Source organism: Sphaeramia orbicularis, chromosome 16 (genome assembly GCF_902148855.1).
Source record: "Sphaeramia orbicularis chromosome 16, fSphaOr1.1, whole genome shotgun sequence".
NCBI lineage: Eukaryota > Metazoa > Chordata > Actinopteri > Kurtiformes > Apogonidae > Sphaeramia > Sphaeramia orbicularis.
The window spans coordinates 19927002-19950644 of NC_043972.1; the positions used below are offsets into that span (position 1 = coordinate 19927002).

Here is a 23643-nt window from a genome sequence, read left to right on the forward strand (position 1 = left end):
AGAACCAAACTAATTCCTGCCCGAGACATGTGGGACTTGCCTCTCTAGTGTTTTGTTTTTTTCACGTAGTTAATCATGCGTTCCTGTACATGTGATACCTGTGACTCTGCTTGTTGATGTACAATTCAGTTGAACCAGGATGATGGTGGGCGAGCCTCCGGGTTCAGTCTGGGATCAGGAGGCGTAGGCAGGGGAGCGGCCTCAGGTTGGCTGCTTCTGCCAAAGCCCTGCAGCCCAGTCCTGACTCAGGTGAAAATTCCCTTTTGGAGGAGAAAAGAAAAAAAAAGAAAGAAGTGGGGATGAATAAGCGACTGATCCTCGCCTGGAAAACATTAGCAGGCGGGGGAAAAAGGACGCACGCTTTGAGTCAAGGTTTTGGGGGTTTCTGCACAGAACAGGAGAGGCTCGGGAAATGTTCGGGATGGGTTTGACATGATTAGGGTTAGCAGCAGTTCAGGAACTCCCCAGAATGAGTAAACAAATCCAAATATTTTGTTTTAAAGGTCTTCTATGTAGAATTGATATTTCAAACTCTCACCAGCAAGGGGCAGTCATGTACCATAACACACTTAGGTCTATCAAAACCACCAACGAATCAGAACTATGTGTCCACAGACTGTATCACTCACGCAATAACTTATGAAGCTTATTGTTTCCACACATCTTTATTATGATATCATCAAGTTTTGTTCCTCAAAATAAAACTCATAGCTGGTCATTTTGGTTAAAATTATAATCTTCTTATCCTGTATCAGCTGATGGTTTACATTATAGCTCTGTTAGCTTAGCTTTGATTTTAATACAGCCACAGTAAAACCACAAATCACCTCTGTTTTCTGTACAGTTTGTGTTATCAGTAGCTGCACTGAAGATCTGTTTGGAATCGTCCAAACAAGATCAGATCTGTCACAGTTTAGTTTGAACCATTGATAAACAAATGACAACTTAGCAAAGATTATAATTTAATATAATAACTTTATACCTTCATATGCCTCATAATAAATCTCACTTGTGTAGAAGAAACACTGATTTCGGTATCAAACTCCATTCTTTTCATTTAGAGCTGTGTCCAGCGGAGAAAATAAAACAGTTCTTCTAGATTTGATCACTTTGTCACTTTACCCTCTTTGTACCTGGTTTGTGGCTGAAGATTTTCTGACAAATGTCCAGAATAATTCACCTTCACAATAACACACAGTGCTGGTGTTGGTATTCTGTTGAGTTTGAAGTTTATTTTCAAACATTATAAGATTCAAATGGTGTTAGCCACGTTACATTTTCTAGGCATGTTTTACTAGTTTTTGGCAGGAAAATAACAATGTCCATGTGCAGCGTAATATTGTTTTGTTATAAATTCAAACCTTTTATAAAACCTAAACATAAATCTAAGATACTTTAAAAATATCTTATGCGTGATGTATTGTTTATCATATTACGCATTTATAAACCACACATAATTTGTTAGTGAATAACAGGGCATTTGTGAAGTGTATTTGTTTGTTTCAGCAGGAAATTTGCTTCATGGAAGTACTTTTTTGAACATCTGTGTCCAAATACAAAGCAGAAAACTGCATGTAAATCTCAGCAGTCAGATTTCCTACACTGTGTGTGACACTGATTTTGCAAGCATGACTTTTGGTCGTTGTCTTTACATCCATATAATCTAATCCAAAGCAGAATCAAACCGTCAACGAAGAGGTAAGATGCAGGTTTTATTTACAGCTAAACCCTTCTGCATATACTTTACAAGCTCAGAATCTTATTGTCTCTATTTTCAGCCCATGCTAGTAACTTTAACTTGCTGGGACACATTAAAACGCGTCCTTAGATCAGAGCAGGGAAAAAGATTTTGAAAACATCTGGGTATTTTCTACACAAACATGTTGACAGTCTGCTTCGAGGCTGAATTTGTGCGTATGTAGCCTTGATCTCAAATCACAGCAAACAGAAAGGCCTCTCACTGTCACTGACTCTTCTGAAGCAATTAAAACTTCAGTCCTGTTGAGACAAGTTCGGGAAAAAAAATAGAAAAACAGAGCAGTGAACAGAGCAGAAAATGATCCTGAGTCATCTTTGACAGACACTTGGTGTCCTAAAGAATAAAACTGATGTTAGGTGCAGAAGTGAATTGTCTTCCAAGCTCAGTGAAGATGTTTCTATCATCATCTGCGCTGCGTTTGCTAGTGATTTTCCACCGCCATGATTTATTAAGAAATGTTTTTGAGTTTTAATGAGACCTGCTGGACTTCACATTTACATTTTTGCGTAAGAGCAAGGGTGGAGGAGTGGCTGTCGATCACTGTCAGAATAAAGCGGATCACAAATGCTCATAAAAGTTTCTGTTTTTACTTTCACATCTTTGACGCATAAATAAACCGTTTTACACTTCAACAAAGGACATTCTTGTGTTCGGTCATAAAAGATGCCTCTTTAAAGTGGCAGACTGAAACATGCAGCTTTTCCAACACGACTCGCCCACGCAGACATGCACTTGTCACAGCTGTAAAACCACGTTACTGCAGGCGGGAAGAACGAACCCAGACTACTCCAGTTCAGGCTGTTTTTTTTTTTTTTCGTGCCTGAATTGAAAGTTTCCACCATCATTTATTAGCGGAGTTGGTTTCATGAAAGTCAGAGCATCAAAGCCTGTTGAAACCTCACTGTGTGATTTGTAAATACACTGTCAGGGAGAAAATAAGCTGCATTCCTAAAAAGTCTGGATTGTTTTGGGGATGTTCTGGTTTTTAAGCAGACAAAAAAAATGACAGTGTGTGTGACCATAGGTGGCCTGGGTCGTATGGAAAATAACTATATTAGGCTACATTCACATGGCAAACATTAGCACTCAGTTTGACTTTTTTTGTTGAGATCTGATTTATGTGACAGTTCGTGGTCCTTCACTGACCCACATGAGCAGAATAATAATATCATAGCATCTTGTCATACTGAGGTGAACACCCAGGGTGAAGTCAATAAATGTGTTTTCATATAGTATTTTTAATATGTTTACACAGGAATATATTATTAGACCACCCTTGTTTTCTTTAATTTCTTGTTCATTTTAATGCCTGGTACAACTAAAGGTACATTTGTTTGGACAAATATAATGATGACAATAAAAGTAGCTCATAAGAGTTTAATTTAAGAGCTGATATCTAGCCATTTTCCATTGTTTTCTTGTTAATGATCAAAATCACTTAAGCTCTTATATCAATAGCTATGGCATTGTACTGTCAAAACAGTGCTTTTAGGCATTCCGTGTTTTCTTTTCTGTCTGTTTTAGTTACATGATACACACAGGAGTTAGTACTTGATTGCATAACCATTGTTTTTGGTGACTTTTGATGGTCTAATAATTTTTTCCGCGACTGTATATAAGGTAGTACTTAGCCTCTTGCATGTCTACATTTGCACATTAGTAATGAAGAGCTGGGTCAAAGGGCTTTTGTATACTCAACACCTTATGCATGGAATCAGCCACAGGACGACTGGAAACTAACTTACTTAATTTCATTGTGCTCTATGAGTCCAAACTGAGAGTTCTTGAGGCCAACTATTTTTATTAACTATTTATGATTAAATATGCCTGTTATTTGTGTTTTAATTGTGTAATCTTGTTACTGTGGTGTATTTGCTGCTGCATATCTTGGCCAGGACTCTCTTGCAACAGATCTCAATGGGATATTTTTCCTGATTAAATAAAGGTTAGTGAAAAATAATAAAGTAATTGTAGGTATTCTGAAGTATTGCATTAGTCTGGAAGTACTCAGAATAAGGGTGAATATTTCCAATCACACAGTGGCAGGATTATCACCATCCTTCTTTGCTCTGTCCCCTTACAAAAACAAAATGACTAAGTTTGAGCTGTAAATACAACCTGAAAATGTCAACATTTGACAAAGACACACTTCTTTTTATGTGTTTTCTTTTCTGAGTATTTAGTCATTTTTATATCACAAGGCATTTGCACATCTTCTACCACATCCACTTGTTTCCTGACACTTTTTTGCAAATGCAGTCAAAGCATCTTGCACTCAATGCTGCCGCAGAATTAGACAAACAACCCAGATATTGCTAATGACATTCATTTTGTCTCCTGTTAATGTATACAACTAGACCTTGGCTGAACAAAAAATAAAAGAAAAGTATAACCCAGATATCTTTTACCAATGTTCTAGAATGATCGTGGAGGGTGCCAGACCTATGTTAGAAAGTCTGGAGGAAAAAAAGCATGAAGACGTGAGCTCAAGGGAGAGAAAAGTAGGCAGAAAGAATGGAAAAAGGTTGCAGAAACACTGAGAAAATGCTCTCAGAAGTCACCGCTGATGACTTTACAGCCTTACAGACGAAAGATCTACCCCTCCCACACACACACAGAGACCTTCAAAGCTGGATTGTGGTCTTAAGTGTAAATAACATGTGCTGTGTTTGATGCAGACAGAATTAATGACAACACTCAGTCCAAATAACAGAGGGCTCATTTCCGTCTGGCCTGCACTCCTCATGGAGACGAGGACACCTCATGGGCATGGACGACACGTTTCTCAATGTGTGTGTATTTACCGGATGTCCTGAAAGTTAGATATAATATAAACCGTGTTCCTGCTCAAACACATTGCAGATATTTTTTTTTTTTTTAACATCATTCTCATTAAACTGTGTGTGAATTTTTCTGAAACACTTCATGTCTCTGTAAGACTTGTAGTTTGATATATACAATATATATTTTAACAAGAAATGTTTTTATTAAGTTATTCCCCAACATAAGATCTATAAATACACATAGGGGCCAGCGACATGTTATCATGAAAAATATAAGAATTAAATTTCAGTTAATAATAATAATAATAATAATAATAATTATGATAATAATGATAATAATAATAATAATAATAATGTCAATAGAGAAAGTTGAAGGAATCAGATGATTACTTGTGGTTATTTGTGTTATGTGCTAAGGTGTGTACATTAAGGTGTGTGTTGTGTGTGCTTCGGCCCCGTCGTGCCCTTGGCTCCGACCGGCTGCAGGTCTTGTTTGGCATCTTCCTTCTGTCTGCTTCAAAGAGCTGTAGGAGGCTGAGCGTCTTGCTGCACGGAAAGTGAAAATTACTATCCTCCTTAAAGAGTGCCTACGTTGTTGCTGTTACAGGTAGAGCTTTTTGTTCCTGCTGCGTGACTCAGTGTTTATTCACGGTGTGTTGGTGCGCTGTGGAAGCTGCATGTGCTTAAGAATGCAGTTTTATTGCCTCTCAGATATCTAGTTATGGTTGACTGAGACAAAGAGGAGGTGGTGACTACACAGACAGTTACAAAACATGGGAATGCTGGAAACAGTTGTGCGTAATCATGCCAAAGGCAGCAGGTGATATGCCTGTTGTACTGAGGAAGAATGTGCCGCCTCTTTTTACAGTAATGCTTTCTAGTAGAACCATGACTGCCAATGGAAAACTGACGGCAGCAAAAAAGCCTGCAGGCTTTGGATTTTATGTTAAAGAGTTGGCAAACATCACTGACTCAGTACATAGTCATCTGTACAAAATCAGCTACAAGTGTTGGGATTAAAGTTAGTGTAATAAATAATAAATCATGTTCATCAGACCTGGTGTTAACATGTTTTCCCTGAGCGGGTCTCTTCCTGTCACTATAATTACATAATCATCATGTTGTAATTATTTGAGGTAATTGGGAGGATTTTACTTTTTTTCTGTGTTGTCGAAAACATACAAACAGTGAAAGAGAAATAACATATTTTATCAGTATTTCCTTGTTGTTTTACTATCATCTGTCTGACACCTTTTAGTTGTGTCGCATCCTTTTGTTTTAGACCTATAAAGTGGTGGCATAAACTTATTTGAATAGACCACTAACAGCATCATGAGCCTACTGCCCCCTCCCCCCAACAAACCTCAATCCGTGAGCAGGGGGTTGTATAGTTCTCTAGATAAAGCTGTGAGAAAGTCAAAGGGAGTTTCCCTCACCTTATCATCGACTACCTGCTGTCCCCCAAAAACGAATTTATAACTGGGGGGCGGGGTGATGTGCCGGTTGATATGCCCCCCCGTCAACTAATGTCAGTATCCTGAAAGCCACAATGGAGTCACTTCTGGATATCGCTATTGATGTGTGCGAACACAGAAATTGAAATGCAAGATGCTGAGATCCAATCACAAGCCCACAGAGACATCACGAGTGCTAAATATCAAGATTTTCCTCATCATTAAAGAACTAAATTACATTTCCTATATCTAATTGTTGACTTAATTTCATTTTAATTGTTGCTGTCCTACTGTCTCTTGCTATTCCAGCATTTAGCACTTTGATATAGAATTAATTATGATCCAACATATGCAGTTTTTTAGTGGAACAACAACCTCCTATCCTCACCTGTACACCTAATTCTCCCGCAAATGTTGGGAAAACCCTGGAACCGAGACAGTACCTAAGCCCACTAAAAACCCTGGGAAAACCCTGCATATGAGCAATCCTACCTGGGCACAGTAGAGTGACGCTCTGCCTTGTTTTTTTTCTATGTGACAAAATAGTACGTCTGCAGTTTACAAAATGTACTATACCTTCACTAGCATGTTTAAAGTGCTTGACTATTAAAGTAGTATTGAAACATATGCCATGAATAGAGTAATACAGGATTTTTCCTGTTATAAGGCTTAGGTGCAGTGCCCAAGTCATTTGGGTAGCACCTAAGTGAAATTGCTGTAAAATCTACTTCTAGAGCATCAAAATTAACAAATAAAAGTCAGTATTCTCAGCTCTACTGGTTCACTTTGACTATTGTAGTAATAGTCAAAAGTCAACCAGTTGATGCTGTGAGATTTCTCTGTCAACAACATTGAAAAAAGTGTAAAAATGTTTAAAGTTACTTCATCCAATTTCAAAAGCTCTGAAAATTTAGGGAAAGCCCTGTTACAATAAACAGAATGGTCAGAGTTGTCAGTTTTCTCTTACATCAGCATATAGTCCATAGGTATAAATTTAATCTACTGTATAGTTAAAACATACTTCAGCCTGCCACGATATTCATTTACTGTTGGATTTACAGGGAGATCAAGCACATTTTATTTCACTGTATTTAACATTTTTGGATGCCATCTAGGTCTGACATTGAAAAACCAGTGAATGTTGTCAAGAAGAGGAGAATAAGGCAGAGTTAATTTGTAGAGTCTGCAAAGCTGATATAAACCCTGCTGACCTTTTACAATATATCGCATACTCTGAGTAACTGAAGGTTTGAAGAAGATCATGAAAAATAAACATCAATGCTGAAGGACGTGAAACCATGGTCAATCAGGTCTCTGGAGTGTCAGATAGCCCCACGTCCTGACAAGATTCAACTTTATTGGAGCTGCAAGGTCACAGGTATAAGAACCACAATAGCCAGAATCCAGTCTAGATGACCCTGTCCTACTTCAGATGCAAAATCGTTCCTATGTCTGGAGCACAACAGTAATTTTTTTTATCCCATTACAGACATCTGCAAGTCACAGACACATACAGTATAAATTTCTGAACCAAACATAGATTTATCAACAGACTTAGACGTCAATGTTAGCGTTCAAACCAGTCACGGTGCTCTTCAGCCATGCCACATATTGTGTTTATATGTAATTTAATGATTTTTATGGAGATGTTTAGGCACTGACAGCAGGTGATTAGAGTTGAGAAGATATATCAAGGTGTGGTTTAACCTTAACACCTACCAGGTCAACGCGACCCATTTAAAGTTGGGGTTAGGGTTACATTCGAGCCTTATTTGAACTGATGTAATTTAGGTTATGTCCTAGCCACGTGGTAAACACAAAAACTAGAACAAATGAAGTTTAGTACATGCATTTTGGCCTTTTATAAGCCTAGTTCTAACTTCAACCTTAAGTGATGTTAAAAGGTTAACACTGAAAAAGTCTGCAAAAAAGGAGCAATAATAAAGTTATTAATGTGTTTGGTAATATTTATACCAGACCACAATCATTTTCTGACTGAACAAGTTGTTTTTGTGGAATTGGGAGAAAAACTCCAGTTTAGATGGCAAAGATTGCTTTCAACTCTAACCTCCTCTACATTATGGAAAGCCAGAAAAAAAAATGTATAGGGCAAATAAAAGACTGAAACATGGATATGAAGTGCATGCATAAATGTATTTTTTGTCTGTGCAACTTGTAAAAGGTAAAGTTAAAGTGTTAATGTATGTGTTTCAATACTTGGAGAAGCTTATGGGCATGGTATCAATTTGTTTTTAAGTACAGTTTTAAGTGTGTGTAAGTTTTTGAGGCTCTTCAATGGTGGAAAATGATGGGATTTTTCACGAAAATAGAGAACGAAAAAGTTATGTGGACTTGACTTTAAATATGGAAATGTCTAAACAGTGCAGTGCAGCAGATCCACCTGCATGCAACACCTGAGTGATAAATAATTAAGAAATCAATTCAGCATCCCTTGATGGAGTTTCTCCTCTTCGGGTGTGCATTTCACATTCTGTGAAAATGAAGGCCGCTAAAATTGAGGTTGGATTTTTAATTTACGAATGGAAGGTCTCGGAGCTCAGTGGAAACGCTTTCTCTCCACCCCTTGATTCCTGGGAGCTCATTTTGACTGATGGCGTTGGCCTCGTCCATTGTTTTACCATCAATTAGGCGGATTGAATCGCCTCCATCGATTAGGCGACGTCTTGAGTTCCGCTGCTCTTTTCACTCAGCGAGAGCGAGCCAGCTCTTTTCACCTGATTCCTAATGACACCTCGCTGTCTTTGTGTCACCATGTGCCGCTCTGCCAGCTAAGGTGTCACAGCAGCTGAAAAGAAAGTGTCCTCATCCAAACAGTATCACGCTTCTCTCCCTAGGGATCAATAGCCCCTTCATTGTATGGCGCCCAGCTCAATTATTCATGGCAGGCTATTTAAAAATGCAATGAAGTAGCTGTCACTTAGCGCACTCTCTCTGCTCTGGCTCCTGGCGATGATCCCGCACGAAACGGCGTGCTTCCTGTCAGTGACTCAGTCTTTCTGTGTAACCCGAGCGCCGGCTTCGCACCTCCATCGCCACCTTCCTCTTGCTGGTTCGCGCCCAGCTCTGCGGTGTGTAGTTACCTCCCCGTTACTTGATCCCAGTCCTCGCTGGTTTCCTTTTCACAGCTCCATGATTAGTCCGTATTGTGTGTCAGACTCTCCGTTTGACACCGCACAGGTTAGGTGTCTACATGGGGCACATTTCTCTCTCCGAGGCCACTGTTTCTCTTGTCCTGAGCTGCTCTGTGTGTATGGTATTAAATGATAAGTCCACTGATTTTCTTTTCTTTTGAGACCAGAAAGACTAATGCCAGCCATTAATTCTTCCTACAAACAGTATTGTCTGGGTGCCTCATGCATCTTGGCTTTAAGTGTCAGTTTTGTCTGAAAATGATAAAACTACACCCACACTAACACATTTTCATTTTACAACTGACAGCAATCAGTGTCAGCACAAGTGGTTTAGCCTACTAGGGCCGCACAATATTGGAAAAAACTGCCATTCTGATTTTTTCTAACCCTGCAATATATATTGCGATATGAAAAAACACAGGAGGATATAATAGCTCTTTGGTGCCGACGTAAATGGTCAAACAAATTAGTTGTGTTACCTCTCTTTGTGGCAACAGTTTCAAGACACTATTGAGAACAGAACACGTGTTTCAGTATCATCCTTCTTGCAGCTGAACTAATTCAAGATAACTGACGTTGCTTTTTTTTTTTTTTTTTGGCATCAAGTCTTCGTTTACGGTGATTTTCTCTTGTTTCTTGCACATTTTTCAGTGTTGTTACCAGCGACTGACTCCAAAGTGATTAAGAACGATTGTGATTGATGGATTGCTGTGCACGCGGTGTGTCTCACATACCCTTGAAATTAGATGAGAACATGTCAAGTTTATTTGCCTCCTACATCGCAGGACCTGCGATGTGATTATTGCACACACATACATTGCGATGACAATGCTCAAACGATATATTTTGCAGCTCTATAGGCTACTGCTGTACACTGGACAACTTTAAGAAGACTTATAAAAGAGTTTGAAAAGACGACATCAAAGGGAAGTTCAGTCTCTGCATTTTTCCCATCCCAACACACACACACACACTCACACACAGTACCTAGCATTAGCATTAGCACATTAGGAGCAGTGAGGAGGACCAAATCCAGATGTTCATCAGCACTGTGGTCACTAGCACTGATAAGAGAATTAACCTGTATGTCCCTGTTTTTAATGGTAGGGAACACCCAAGGAAACCTGTAGAGTGTGAGGAGAATAGGTAAACTCAAAACAGAAAGGCAGAAGTGTTAACCACTACACCACCACACCACCTCTGTGAATCCTCTCACATTTGTCCGAAATCACTGACTTTTTAGACAGACTAGAAGATTTTGTGAATACTGTAAATCTTACATAGTGACCAGTTGTTAAAACAGCAACTAGATGTTTGTTTTTGTTAATGGTTTTTGAGTGCGTTTAAACTTAAACTCTGTTCCATTCTAACATGACAGAAATCGATAATACATGACCAGGGGGACTGATAGGGTTTCTGGGTTTTGGAATTGTTACAGTTGAGGTCAACATATAAACAAATGCACATAATTCATTTGCAGAAAGGAACAGTATTTTTTTCTGGAAATTGTCACAATGAATCAGGTGCAATTAATCAAGCAAGAATACTTTATTACGGGTAAAACCCAATCAGGAAGGAAATGCACATTATTGTTTCCAAAAATGTCCATTTCTGTTCCGTTTAAGGTTAGGGGATGAGTGTTGCAGTTGCACTGTGTCACAAGATTCTGTTTTAGTAAACAGAAGTGAACAGTAACTTTTCAAATATTTTTTTAAATGTTACAAGTAGGGATGCACCAACCTGACTTTTTCAGTTCCGACACCGATATTGATGCTGAGGCCTTGTGTATTGGTCGATACTCAATAACAATCTGATATCATTGAAATTTTTCCCGTCTCTCTAGAGCATCTCCCAGTGTTAGCTGTGTACTACCTCCAGCAGCGGTGGTTCCTTTTGATCTGTTGAACTGCTGGAATTCCTCGCGCTCCTTTGTGTGATGCTTCTGCAGGTGCTTAATTCAATTTTTTTTGGTGTATTTGGCAGTGCTACCACCACCCCTGGCAACATTCACATTATAAGCATTACAAACTGTTGTCAAGCTAGTTGGTGTGGTAAGGCTGAAATACCTCCAAAGCACAGACCCCTTAGTTCACTCCATGTTGCCTGTCTGGGTTTGCAACAACTCCACTCAACTCTCGGCATGCATGACGTCACCCATGTTGCTAAAATTTAAAATAGAAAGATTAGGGCTGGGTATCATGGCCAATTTCCATAATCGATTCGATTTCGATTCGTAAGGTTCTGGATCGATTAATCACGATTTGATTCGATATCGATTCGATTCAGTATTAATTGACTGATTCAGAGTAATTTAGTGATACCAAAGTACAATTTTGAATTGTAACCTGATTATTTGAGTACCGCAGTCATGCAACACATCAATACTGGTATCAGTATTGATATTAGAAAGGAAATAAATATGACATTTCAGCAGTAAATTGCTGAATGTGCTCTTAAATAATGAACGGGACAGAAACATTGCCATGTTTTTACAGTGGCTAAGAAAGGACTTCGTCATCTTTATTCTGTTTCATGGCTGGAGGCTTCTACTCACTGGGGGTGGGGGGGGTGTTCTGTGAATGTTGGTTGGGGAGCGGGGGGGTAGCGGTCGGACATTGTCGCTTTACTATTCCTCTAACTCCATGCTCAGCCATAGGTGATAGTATGGATCCAAGTTATCATTCCAAGAACGACCGGCTTCCGCGACTCGCTGGGCGGCCAGTTCCTTCACACTGCGGGTTCGAGTTTGAAGCTGGAGGACCTCCAGCGGAGGGGGTTTCCCCACCGCATCTTCCACGAGTGAGACCAAATCTTTCCCAGGGGTTTGGAAGATGGAGCCGCCCGCGGTTCCGTGTACTCCCGGTCCTGCTCTGAAAAATCGATCTCATCCACTATTAATCGATTACGCAAAATTAAAATGAGATTGATCTAAGATCGATTAAATTGATTTTTTTACCCAGCTCTAAGAAGGATCAGTGTTTTGGATTGGTTGCTTTTACAGATCCCAGATCCTGCTAAAATGTTGATATCAGGGACAATATCTGATCCTAATATCGGATTGGTGCAGCCTTAGTTAGAAGTCTGCAAACTGTTAAAACTACCAAAAAACATCAACTAGCAGCCTCCTCCATTGGTAAAAAGTCACATCTGTTTCAGTAAAAACTAGCCTTTCGTTCTGTTTCCTAAGGTGCTCTATACACAAAACAAAAGGATTAATAAATCAGGTAATGGATGCGCAAATCGTACTATTTCTAGGGTAAATTCATGTTTTATTGACAGCAAGTATGAAAAATCCGAACAGACTTTTTTTTTCAAGGTGGGCTTTACAGTTTTTTAAGACTAGTAAGGGGCTCACATAATGATTTAAACTGGTTTCATCCATTATAATCATTCCCGTTGAGTTTACTGACCTTCATAAGATCCGTTTCTGATGCATTTTCAGTTTTCAAACATGGACATTCTGTCTATGTTTACCTGAGGTTTATATTGGGCTCCAGCTGAAGGATACAGGTTGTTAAAATATAAAATAGGGGGGATTAGGTTCTGGTAGGTTGTGATGTTGGCCATGATTGATCAAACTTAAACAATCTATATCAGGTGATGTTTTTAACCAACCTGCTGCTCTCAAAGAATTGCGGGATAATTTCATGTTCCTGAAATCAAATCAGTGGATTTATCAAGTTATCATAGCATTTCTTTTCATAACACCACCTTGGTATTTCATTAGGCAATTCTATGTTTATCACTAATGATTATGGCGATACGATGGTGCAGTGGTTGGCACTATTGCCTCACAGTAAGATGGTCTTGAGTCCAGCACTGACCAGTGGTGGCTTTTCTCTGTGGAGTTTACAGGACACTAAAGGTTTGTTAATTTTTATATGTCGGTGGTTCAGAAAATGGAGCGATGGATTCTGAATGGTTATATATTTTTTAGTCTCTCTTTGTTAATTATTCATTTAATCAATGGCTTACTTCTGTGTCAGTTTACTTTCCACTTAATTATGTTAAAAAATAACAGTAAATCAGGGAAAAATATTACGTTGTATGCCATTACCTGACCTTTTGTCCAACTCAACATAAAAGAAAAAGTGTTTTTACCCTCGGCCCTCACCACAGGGTATTGTCATCAGTTTGTTGTCCGTCCGTCCATCCTTCTGTCCGTATGTATGTGAAAATACTTTGGTGTGGACTGAAGGCTGGGGGTTTTCAAGTGTGGGCACGTTATGTTTTTTAATTGGGAGGCAAAGTCTAGTTTTTGATGGCAAAGATTGTTTTAAATTTGGAATGTCAAAAAAATTGCAGAGCAGATAAAGACTGTCACATGGATATGCAGTGTATGTCAAAATGTATTTTTTTTTTCTTTATAACTCTCAAAAAGCAAAAGTGTCGATACCAAAATGAAAATATTCTACTTCCAAGTAAAAGTTTTGCTTTGACAAAGAATTATAATAATTTATTAAAAGAAAAAAATACTTGGTCAATTTATTGTTTCAATGCTTGGAGAAATTTGTGGGCATAGTGGTGGTTTGTTTTTACAAGTACAGTTTTAAATGTGTGTAAGTACATTTCATCACCCATACACTTTTTCTGTTAAATTGTATGTAAGTATAGAGGTGAATGTATAGGCTGCTGCACCTGTGATCATCTTTTGTCTATTTGTTACCTCCGCCAAGGAGGTTATGTTTTTGCCAGGGTTTGTTTGTTTGTTTGTTTGTCTGTCTGTCTGTCTGTCTGTCCGTTAGTGTGCAACATAACTCAAAAAGTTATGGACAGATTTGGATGAAATTTTCAGGGTTTGTTGGAAATGGGATAAGGAAGAAATGATTAAATTTTGGTGGTGATCGGGGGTGGGGGGGCCCACGGGGGGGGGCGCAGACCACAAAATTTTATCCAAATCTGTCCATAACTTTTTGAGTTATGTTGCACACTAACGGACAGACAAACAGACAGACAGACAGACAAACAAACAAACCCTGGCAAAAACATAACCTCCTTGGCGTGGGGGGGGCCACTGATCAGCCTTGGCGGAGGTCTGCGCTCTCCGAGTGCTTCTAGTTTTTTGTTTATTTGTTTGTTTGTTTTGATGATATCTATGTCATCATTATGTGTATTTCTTAAATTTTTAATTTATAGCGAATGAGTGATGTATTAATGTTGGCTGTTTTATGTCTTGTTCCGTCACCTGCCAAGGGACTGCAGATGGAAGTAGTAATTTTTTTTTACTAATTCTGGCATATTTACATGGGTGTATTCTTTATACAGCTATGTTCATAAATATGCATGGTCCCTATTAAATAAAGTTAAAAAATAGAAAATAAGCTATGTAGGCTCGGCAATGGGCGAAAATGCCCCTCCATGTGCTCCCTGTAGCAGATCTTGGGGGGGGGGTCATGAGGATAATATTTCATTCAGTTTCCAAATAGAATGTGATGGTTTGCGGCAAAAAAGGAAACAACTGTCTTTACTATTGTACTATACTAGTTCTTTTTACATTCAGTAGAAAATAGTGATGTTATTTCTGCACGCTGTGACTAGTTGTACATCTGTGGAAAAACATACACATCTAATTAGTGGAATTGGCTCACTTCATGATGCAAAGCTTAGTCCCCGAGTGACTGTGGCCCTTTTCCACTCATCTAGCCGGATTAAACGTCTATAAGTCCAGTCCTGACAGGCGGTCCTGGATGTCGTCCAGCACCTGGAGCCTTCTGTCCTGCTCTGAGGACATGGGTCAGCCGGTAACCAGAACCAATAAATTTTTAACCGCAGCCCGAAGTGATAGGGAGACTGCTGACATTTACAGACAGAATACCTGCTGACATGCCACAATCGGGTAGAAACCGGATTCACAAGATGTTAGTACAGAACATAAACCACATAAAACAACAACAGCCAGTGACTTCACAGGTGAATAACTTTACAGGTGAACAGGCCTTTGTCGTACTTATCACTGGAAATAAAAAGACTAATTCACATATAAACATTTGTAAGTATTTTACTGTCACATAATGATCTAATAAAAAAAAAAAAAAACTCCCATGACCCTGAGTTTAGGGCAGGCAGAAAAACAATCAGCATTGTCTGAGCATGTTTTGGTGGTGTTTCAGGAGTAAGGCCTATTTTTGGTTCAGTTCTTCCTGTTTTTGGACACAGCTGGACGTCCAAATTAGTGATTAAGTGTCTGCACTTTAGTCGTCCACACACTGGTCGTAGTCGAGCAGATTTTTGTCAGATGTTTGCTGGTAAATTCCCACCGTCTTCCCGTCATGTGGATATTTGCTGTATATGTCACATTTATTTATCTGCTGTGTCATGACTCAATAAGGTCACATTAGAGACCTTCAGCGGTTTCTTTTACCCGCAGTCATTTGTACCGTGGTAAGCAGTAGGAGTTTCTAATGAACTATAGAGAACACTGGTCATCAGTATGTATTCCTGACTTTATAACTTTGCTATTTGAGTTGTAAAAGTTGTCTTTACAGGAGATAATGCCCATACATGCAAAGGTGGCATAAGTTCACACATTCCTTAATCCAACAGAAATACTTTAGTTACAAAAAAAAAAAGTCCAAGTATAAGAAATGATTCAACTTCTTTACTGCAGGAAGAGTGAAAAAGTACAGGATCTGAAAAGTCTTCAGTGTGTAAAGTTGGCTTTTGAGGTAAATGTTTAGCGGTTGTTTGTCTGCAAAATGAAATGAACCTCATGTCATATTGACATTATGTGAAGACTATTAAACTGCTCTGACTTAAAAAACAAAAAAACAAAAAACTGTAGACTTAAACATGAACTAATTAAAGTGTTCATCATCAGCAGAGGTCTTTTGTCTCCATGTTTTAAAGTTGTAACTTTTACATAGTTTTCATCTTTTTACTTGTAACACTGTTTTGTCTTATTGCATATTTTACATTATTTTTGTTTTAGCGTACTACTTTTTACGTAGTTATGGTCTTGTGACATCTTTTATATTGCTTTCATCTTATTGTGTCTTAAAGTTCACTCACTTTTGTGTGGCTGCATGTTCATTTTCGTCTTTCTACATTTTTTACACTTTTTTATTTTTATTTTGTCGCATCTTGTACTGCGTTTTCATATTGTTATGTCTTTTATACTGTTTTTGTCTGATTAGATCTTTTGTGTTGTTTCATATCATTGGGTCTTTTTTTGTATTTTTTGGTATTTATATGTTTTACTTTATTTTCATCTTGTTGCATCTTTTACATAGTTTTCATCCTTTTGCATCTTTTTGTCATTTTTCTCTTGTTACTTTTTATGTTGTCATCTTCTAACATCTTTTACATTTTGATTTTGTTTCATTTTTTATTTACATAGTTTTCTTCTGCGTATGCCTTTTGTTTCAGCTTATTGTGTCTAGTTTACTATATTTTTTATTCCCTCGTTTCACTTAATTTTCATCTTATTACATCTTTAACATCCTTTTTTTGTTGTCTTTTCGTACATTTTACCTTGTTTTATCCTTTTTTTTTATCTGGTTAGATCTTTAATGTTGTTTTCATCTTACTCTGTCTTGTTCCATCATTTTCACTGTCATGTATTGCTGTTTTACTTTTTTTTTTTTTATCTTTTTGCACCTCTAGCTGTAGTTTTCATAGTTTTCATCTTGTTACTTCTTTTACTCTATTTCTTATTACATTCTTTCCATCTTGTTTAGTCTTACATTATTATATTATTTTCATATTGTTACATTTTGTATTATAATATTATATATCTAAATAAGGACAATAACACATTATTTGGACTTTTTGTTTTTTTTGAATTTCCAACCCCTGACTCAATGACATAACAGAGAAAGGTCAATTAAAGCATTAAACATGTAAAATAGAAACCAATAATTCTCTCTGTGTCATTTGATGAAGTTCTAATACAGTATTTGCTATGTCTGTATCACATGTAAACATTGTGCAGATCTGCTTTTTGTTTTCTGTACGTTTCGCAGAAAATATGAAATCTCTTCATCCCGTAACACTTTCACAGTCGATGAGTCAATACTTATAAAGTTGTTTTTCAGACTGTAAAACTATTGCAAAAGGAGATGTATTATGCAGATATTTCCTATTGGGGGAAAAAAAAGTAAAATGGTGATAGTTGCAACAATACATGGAGTTTGTTTAGTTTGACAGTTTGAGTTGGTATTTGACATAGCGATTCTTCCAAAATAACATGTTTGTCTGGCTCTAGACCCTTTTATTATTTGGTTTATAATCCCATTTTCTTTTAACTGTCAAGAATGTTGAGTGAAGTGAATAAGGGTCATAATTGTTAGCTTTACTATGTGCTACTTTTTGAAGCACATAGTAAAACGTCAATAACTCCTAGAACTCTGACCTTTTGTGTTGAGTGTTGAAATATAAAAGGCAGAATTAGTATGATTTATTCCTCTATTTTCTCTATCTATAAATTAGTCTGAGAGGCAGAAGAATCCAAGTCTGTGTGGAAGCAGATGTTTCTGCCAAGTACACTCTCAAGCATAAGTTAATGACTTCCAGACTGATTCTGATCAGTAAAACATGTCAGCATCACTTGTATCATCTGGTGAAATGTTACCGATTGCTAAATATCACATTCTTAGCTGTCGGGTTCATCAAAGCTGCTGTTTCCCAGCTGATTTCAGTTCATTCACAATACTTGCGTGTCTAGAAAAGGGGATCTTAACCTCTGGGGCTGTTTATCACCTGGATGGTTCACATGATACTGTCCCATTTGCAGTAAACACCACGCCTGTTTTTTTTTTTTTTTTTCCCCAGAAATTGACTCTCCTTTTGAGGAAAAAAAACAAATCCAACATTTTGTTATTATGTTAAAGGGAACTTAAGACGTTAATACATTGAAGAAGACAGGTTTGTGTGACCTAAACTTGGAGCTAAACCTTGTAAAGTGGGGACGTCAGCAATTTAGATTTGATTTCTATAGTGAAACTCTCAGAAATTTCTTTTGATACAGATACAGGTGAACTTCACTAAATAACTGTTAAAATCACTATTTTGGTGATATATTTTAATTATATATCAGCAGTAAACCATAGACATAGATTGTTCAATATAGTGAATCTTTTCTTTATTCACAGTTTAGATTTACATATGGTTGGAGATACAGTCACAGAAAAAATTATTAGACCATCAAAAATAATGGTTATACAATCAAGTACTAACTCTTTTGTGTATCATTTGACTAAAACAGACAGAATAGAAAACATGGAATGCCTAAAAGCAGTTTTTGGCAGTACAATGCCATAGCTATTGATGAACTTCAGTGATTTTGGTTATTATCAAGAAAACCATGGACAATGAATAGATATCAGCTCTTAAATTAAACTATTATGAGCTAGTTTTGTTATCATTATATTTGTCCAAACAAATGTACCTTTAGTTATACCAGGCATTAAAATGAACAAGAAATTGAAGAAAACAAGGGTGGTCTAATCATTTTGTCCGCAACTGTTAAGTAACTTTCAGCACCATTATTGAAGTTATGCTAATTTTTAGTCTAAAATCCCACCTAAAATTTCCAATGTCATCAGCCAAAATCAGGCCCAGATGTTTTTATTGGGTCGTCAGTGCGTTCAGAGTAAAATCCATTACTAAGCTATGACTTGAATGTATTTTTCTCATTCTTTTTTCAGCTCGCACGCCATGTGCAGAGCTCTCTCTGTTTTGGCAAATCTGGACCTGAAAATGTGACTGAATATAGTTTTAAGGCTGAAGGGTTTGTTAATGCAGTAAAGTTTAGGGAGACGCCAAATTTAGATGAACTGTATATTATCTCAAATAGAGAAGATAGATTTTTAGGCAGTCAGAGCGGTGGTATCTTCATCAACATCCATCATTTTAGCACTACTAAATGAATGAATATTTCACACCTTTATCAGCAAAAAAAAAGACATGCTGCATTGAAAAGTAGCATATAAACTACCAAGTACAAAGTCATAGTGTTTTGATACAGTGCCATTACAAAGCAGAAAATTATGTTACTCAAATATACTGATATTTTGTTAGGTCCACAGCTTTTGCAATGAATGAATTACCCCCTTGGAGATTTTTGAGTGGGTCACCAATATGAGGGATATAGCTCTGGTGGCCTGTCACAGTCATAATGGTCTCTAAATAGCTTCATAGTCAACTGGATGCTTCTATGAAACTGGGTTCATTTTGGTACCTGGCACTGTGCCGGCTTTTTGGACCCAATAATAAAAGAGAAATTTAGACATGTTTCCCCCCAGGATGTATCTAATGGCGACCTCAGATAAATGCAAAAAAATTATACTCTTGCTCTGAGCCATCCCAAAATTAATTAAGTTTTAATGAAATATAGTGGCCAAAAAAAGGACCAAAATTGGGACAGGAAAAACTACCTAGGTATCAGTGCCTTTAATCTGGACCACATTGCTGTAAATGGTCTTATATACCACTATAAATAAAGACACTGTGTTAAATGTGTTGATCCTAGTGGTTTTTCTAATCCAGACATGCAGATTTTTCATGAATCAGCATCTCATTCCAGGTTTTGTATGTAACCCATCGTGTCCACTTGCATTACATGCAGGGCCTGCCCAGTTAAATGCATATAAATCGTGAATGATTTTGCAACAGCGGTCTTTTTCGTGAAAGACTCTGCCTTGCATAATTAGTTCAATTCCCAAAATGTACCTGTGAGAGAATAAAAGATATTTAAAAAAAATAGTAGCACTTAATTTTTGTGTTCTTTTGACTGCGTTACATGCAGATTTTTGTTTAAAATATAATGTTAAGTAATATAAAAATGTGTTTTATCTAAAAAATAGTTTCTCTTTTATCTCAGTAAGTTTTTATTTTTAAAATAGAACCAAAATGCTTCCAAACCTGTTTCATAACATTAGTCTACTACTGGTTTGAATTTTTAGCCCCCATGTCCTGTTTTTAGGGACCAGTTTAATAGAAGCACCCAATTCACAACATAATAACATAAGATTTCTTACATGTTTTGTGCACGGTTGTAAGATTTGACGCTGAACATTTTCACTTCATCAGCAGAAACATGTCTGCAGCTTAAAGTGCACTAATAACCTGCAAGGCCAAGTATTTCCAGAGAAAAGCTCATGAAAACCAGAAAAACTAACCATAGCGGTTGTGGCAGTCTGCAAACTGGCAGTTGCCATTGCCACCAGCAATCCTGCAGTGTTATGATAGGGAAGTCACGGTGATACCTGTAGGCAGATGACTAATAGCTTCATCTAATTTACATCACATTAAACTCAGCCTGATGCCAATGGAAAGATTTGAGTCTTGAGAAAAATTAAATCAAACCCTGTAAAGTTGTTTAAGGGTTTGAGGAATTTGCATCTGTGCTGTGTTTAGAGTCGAAAAGACAGTAACTGTGGAAGCTACTTAGTGAGAGTATTCCGACTTATTCATAATTAACGGAGCCAGGAATTTTATAAACAGTTTTTGGTTGTATTTTTTTTTTTTTTTTTTTACATTGCAATGAACCTTTTCCACCATCATTCGACTGATAGTGGATCATCAAATCAAAAGCTGCTATAATAACAGTAGCTTAGATCAGGAAATAACACATACCAGATCAACCAGCTATGTTAATGAAGTCATGTAAATCAGGAAATGCTGAAGTCTCATCCTACTCAGATTTAGATTTATGTTTTGTTGTTCAGGCTTAAGGATTATGGCTGATTATGGCTTATTTATTGGCTGTTAAATTAATTGTGTTTTAGTTGGAGAGGCAAACAACTGTAGAGCTGATTTAAGTCTCAATCCGCCAATTATGTAGGAATCTGTTCAGAGAAATTAGTCTTCAAAATGTGCACATTACAGCATGTTTATAATCATTTTGTTACTTATTGTTAGTAACTGGCTGTATTCTTATTGATTACAGACAATGAGCGACAGGCCGTTCATCCAGAAACTCTTTCGTCCCGTTTCACCTGAAGGCAGCGCACACACACTGGGCGACCTCCTGAAAGAGATGTACCCTGCCGCCATACCGAACGAAGGTATGTACACACCCACTCACATACGCAAGAAGCAGGAAAATCTCTGCAAAGTTCACAGCCCTGTCGAGTCAAACATTAGAAGCCGTGTTTTATTTTTGGATTTCTTATCAAATATGGGGCGTGCTGTTCTCCAGAAGTGAGAGAAGAAAAGAGGCATCTCTGCTTTCAGGTTTATTTTATTTACACAGTCACTCCAGGCATGTCAGAGATCCTCTCTGTCAGATAATACGACCAGTGGGGGGGGGGTGTAGAGGGAAAATAGTGGCAGTGCTGGGCGCAAATGAAGATGTGTGGGAGGGAAGAGGGTTATTTGCAACACAAATATCAAGTTAGTTTGGGTTGAAAAAATATTGATTATATAGGCATCATACAGTATTAATCTCCTTAAAGTAAATATATGTTTTAGAGACTTGATGGTATGACCAGAAATGGTGTTATTTTATTGAATATAAAACGTAAAAATGTGCAAGAATCTGCACAGAGGAACTTGTACATTACAAACGCTTGTATTAAGTAATAAGAATGGGCTGGAATAAAGGAAAAAAGTGGAGTTTCCAATGCAACGCCACTGCATTTTGAGTTCTTTAAACCATAAATAATGGTTACAGGAAACTCACAAGTGAAAACATCAAAAGTGTTTTTAGCACTACAAAAAAATGTGAAAAGATGACTATGTACTGCAAAAATAATCACTAATAATAATAATAATCAGTAATCAGTAGTTGCACAATAGGAAAAGTCAAATAATGTTTTTCCATAATTTTGTTGAAGTATGTGACTTTGCTTATGTATCTTCATTGCACGTAACATCCCAACCCTTGTCCTTATTCTGACAAACATCAAATTCCTCTAGCTATATATATTATACTGATGAAAATGAATAGTCCTATAATATTCCTGTTTATATGCAGCCATTTATAACCTGGTAAAAAATAGGATTTTGTTCAAAGTTTTCCTCTGATGAGACACTTGCCAGAAACAGGAAGGTTCCACATTTTTACAATAATAAAAACTTATTGATATCCTCTGTCACAATATTTAACAGTTGACGTAAAATGTGAAGATATTATAGGATTCATTGATTTGTACCAGAGAAGTTCTCACTGAAAACAGGGGCTGTGTGTTGTAACCTACTAAAATGAGCAAATTAAATGTTTTGCCCCCTGAATGTGCTGTAAACATTTCCAAAAAACTCCTCATAAGTTCATAATATCGACATATGCCACATGCCTCAATTGGGAATAAAGGCCTATTTCTTAATATCTGAATGGAGCATCCTGTTTAAATGAAATGATTTGAAGTGATAAAGGAATAATAATCTGCATATAAACATACTCAGGGTCACCTGTTTCAGTTGGAACATCAGCACTCTGTCTCTGAAATAATGACTGGTATGCATCATGAAAACACTAATTATCTACATGTTTCCCTTTTTTTTTGTCTTTTTTGGTGTCTGATGGGCCTTGGGCATTGATTCAGTGCAGCTGTCGTTATGTTATATTTTACAGATTTAATTCGTAGGGGCCATTTACACGGTCACACAAAAACGCTGCTATTTGATGTATTGCACCAGAATTAACCTCAGGCTAATTTTCACCTACAGTCTTCATATAACTGCAGCTAGTGCATCATCAACACTGTTATTGAAAGGAAAATTGCTGCTTGGGCTGAATTTTTGTTTTGCAGTACCTTTTATCAGATATTCCTCAATATGTTTTTCTAGGTGAACTGATGAGTTTCCTCGTATCTTACCAACAGCATTTTTGATCATTTCCACATATAAACCGTGTGTAAATATCTCATTAGAGCTCTGCATGCAGACAGTAGAACACATAAGTAGTTCAGGCCGTTAACCTGTGGTGTAGTCGACTGCGAACAGTTGCAGCTGTGGTGATAATGACAGAAGAGAGATGGCGAACTGCAGTCTAAACAGGCAGCGTCTGAGGAGGAGGAGGGAGGAAGTAGATAAGGAGACAATGGAGTCAGGACAGAGGACCCGCAGGAGACTCACCTGCACCAAGGAGACACAACCATTAACACCCCCCACCTGTCTGTCTGTCTGTCTGAATACCTGTCTCACATTCACTCTCAGTCTGTCGGCCTCTTTATCCTCTACACCTAATTCCATGTCACACATCAGTAATCAAAACTTCCCCAGGAAATATCTGAACCCACTCCTGATTATGGTTATTTATGGTCTTTTTGATAGGGACAGACGCAGATCAACTGAAAATCATAAGAATCACAGTGTTTATGATGGTTTGCAACACCTGTCCTTAGAAGAGCTTTTATGAGTCTTATAATAATGCAAACTAACATGATTAAGATGAAAATAAACTAAGTACAGAACGGTACTTTACAGCTGATGAAAACTGAAAAGTAGGAAAAATCTGCACACTCAGAGATGGTGCAATTTAACTCAAACTTAAGAGTGATGTTTGCAGCAAATATAAATGTTTAATTTTGGATTGGGTGGTATTGACAAATGGT

The 23643-nt window shown here is 37.5% G+C and overlaps 1 protein-coding gene across 1 annotated transcript in view; it reads left to right on the top strand.

The window, feature by feature from the left end:
• Positions 1–23643, top strand: part of atg5 (ATG5 autophagy related 5 homolog (S. cerevisiae)) — a 56742-nt gene that overhangs the window by 13393 nt on the left and 19706 nt on the right. Inside the window, exon 7 of the mRNA XM_030157477.1 lies at positions 21036–21153. Within this exon, the coding sequence (XP_030013337.1) occupies positions 21036–21153 (118 nt within the window). The remainder of the gene's footprint in view (positions 1–21035; positions 21154–23643) is intronic.